The sequence below is a fragment of the Octopus bimaculoides genome, chromosome 29 (genome assembly GCF_001194135.2).
Source record: "Octopus bimaculoides isolate UCB-OBI-ISO-001 chromosome 29, ASM119413v2, whole genome shotgun sequence".
In the NCBI taxonomy this organism is placed as follows: Eukaryota; Metazoa; Mollusca; class Cephalopoda; order Octopoda; family Octopodidae; genus Octopus; species Octopus bimaculoides.
The window spans coordinates 3129403-3131674 of NC_069009.1; the positions used below are offsets into that span (position 1 = coordinate 3129403).

Consider the following 2272-nt stretch of genomic DNA (forward strand, 5'->3'; position numbering starts at 1 on the left):
CATAATGTATTTATAGTAATTGTATATGTCTCAGTGGTTAGAGCATCGGACTCACAATTGTGCTGTTGTGAGTTCGATTCCTGGACTGGCTGTGTGTTGTGTTCTTGAGCAAGACACTTTATTTCACGTTGCTCCAGTTCACTCAGCTGGCAAAAATGAGTTGCAACTTCTCTGGCGCCAAGTTGTATCGGTCTTTGCTTTTCCCTCAGACAACATAGGTGGCAGAGAGAGGGGAGGCTGGTATGCATATGTGACTGTGCCTTGGAAGGGAACTCTCTAGGTGCAATCTCATGGTCATTCATGATTGAAAGGGGTCTTTACCCTCTACCCTATGGACATATAATGGCACGGAGAGGGGAGGCTGGGATGCACGGGTGACTGCTGGCGTTCCATAAACAACCTTACCTGGGCTTGTCTCTCAGAGGGGAACTTTCTAGGTGCAATCTCATGGTCGTTTGTGATTGAAAGGGGTCTTAACCCTTTCATGGTTTATCCCCTTCTCTCTGACTTTACCCAAAGATTTGCTTTGCTCCGTCAACCCCCCCATTCCATCAATCCCCCCCCCTCCCGCCATGTTGTCTTTGTAACCTTCACCATTACCGTTGTCTCTCGTTGCAGATACAAACCAGCCCTGCAGTCTCTAGTCTCCCACATTCTACAAAAGCTACAGTTCCGGTACAACCAGTCCCAGCTGGAGGAGTTAGATGACGAGTCTCTTGACGATGACGTAAGTTAACGAGGAGAACTTTGCTCCCTGCTTTTGGCGACATTTTTCTCTCCCCCCCCCCTCCAAAAAATAAAACCTTCTCTCTTGTGTGCATACACACACAGGCAAGGATAGGTACAGGTGTGGCTTTTTGTGGTCAAGGGGTTTGCTTTGTTACCCCTTGGTTTCAGGATCAGTCCCACTGTGTGGCCCCTTGGACAAGTGTCTTCTGCCATCACATCTGGCCGGTCAATGCTTTGTGAGGCAACGTGATGGATAGGAACTGTAGATATTCCTGCAGGTCTTCCAATTCTTTGCACTCCACAGATCCAGTTGCTTTCGCCAAACGTCCTCCTTCAAACACTTCAAAATGGCTATAGTAGAAGGCACTTGCCCAAGGTGCCATGCAGTGGGACTGAACCCGGAACCATGTGGTTGGTAAGCAAGCTACTTACCACACAGCCACTCTTGCGCCTAATTCAAATAACTTTACAAAGAAAAGAATGAAATTATCTGAAGACTCATTATTCTACCTGTAATAAATTATGTATTTACCTGTACTGAATTATATATTTACCTGTTTCTAATTATTTATTTACCACTAATTGTTCTTTTGTTTTTTTTTGTTTTTTTTTCTTTCCAACATTTCCTGTCTCTTCACTCAAATACTTCACTCACTCACCTCTACTCCACTCACTTTCCCCACTCCGCTCAAATACTCACTCACTTCTCCTCTCACATTCCCCTCTCCACTCAATTATGTCACTCACTCACTTTCTCAACTCCACTCAAATACTTCATTCACTCACCTCTACTCCATTCACTTCCCTCGCTCCATTCAAATACTTCAATCATCTCTACTCCACTCACTTTCCTCACCTCACTCAAATACTCACTCACTCACACTCTCATTTTCCCCTCTCCACTCAATTATGTCACTCCCTTTCTCAACTCCACTCAATTACTTCACTCACTCACCTCTACTCCACTCAATCCAACTACTAATCAATCACCTCTCCTGTACCTCTCACCAATTCCTCTCCTACTAATACTCATCATTCTTACACCTCCACTCCCACCTCTTTCTCTCTCCCCAATCACACTCCATTCACCTCCAACAACAATACTCCCCACTACCCACCACACCACCACCACCACCACCACCTCTTTGCCCCACTGTCCATTAGTCAGAGACGGAATGGCAACATTACCTAAGACAGTGCCTTGAAGTGATTGCCAAAGTTGGAGAGATTTTAAGCCAAGAGACCTTTCAGCTTTTGGTAAGTTAACATTATTATTATTATTATTATCATTATTGAGTGAGAGAGCAGTGCATGCCATCAAAGTGACACTGGGGTAAAATATACAAAGCCCATTATACCCATCATGACTACCCGGCTGATAAGGGTACACCAGGCACATGCATCACAACCATATGTGTGCGACATGGTGATCTCATATCAAGATAAACAGTGCATGACCTCGCAGGTGGGGCCCAGTTTGAATTTTCTTCAGGTCGAGTAGCCCATCCCACTCAAAAGGTCCCTGAATAAGGTTTGTTTAAGG

General features: G+C 45.0%; 1 protein-coding gene across 1 annotated transcript in view; it reads left to right on the top strand.

Annotated features, from left to right (window-relative positions):
• Positions 1–2272, top strand: part of LOC106871536 (exportin-6) — a 28280-nt gene that overhangs the window by 9221 nt on the left and 16787 nt on the right. Inside the window, exons 9-10 of the mRNA XM_052977838.1 lie at positions 619–727; positions 1894–1986. Coding sequence (XP_052833798.1) covers positions 619–727; positions 1894–1986 — 202 coding nt within the window. The remainder of the gene's footprint in view (positions 1–618; positions 728–1893; positions 1987–2272) is intronic.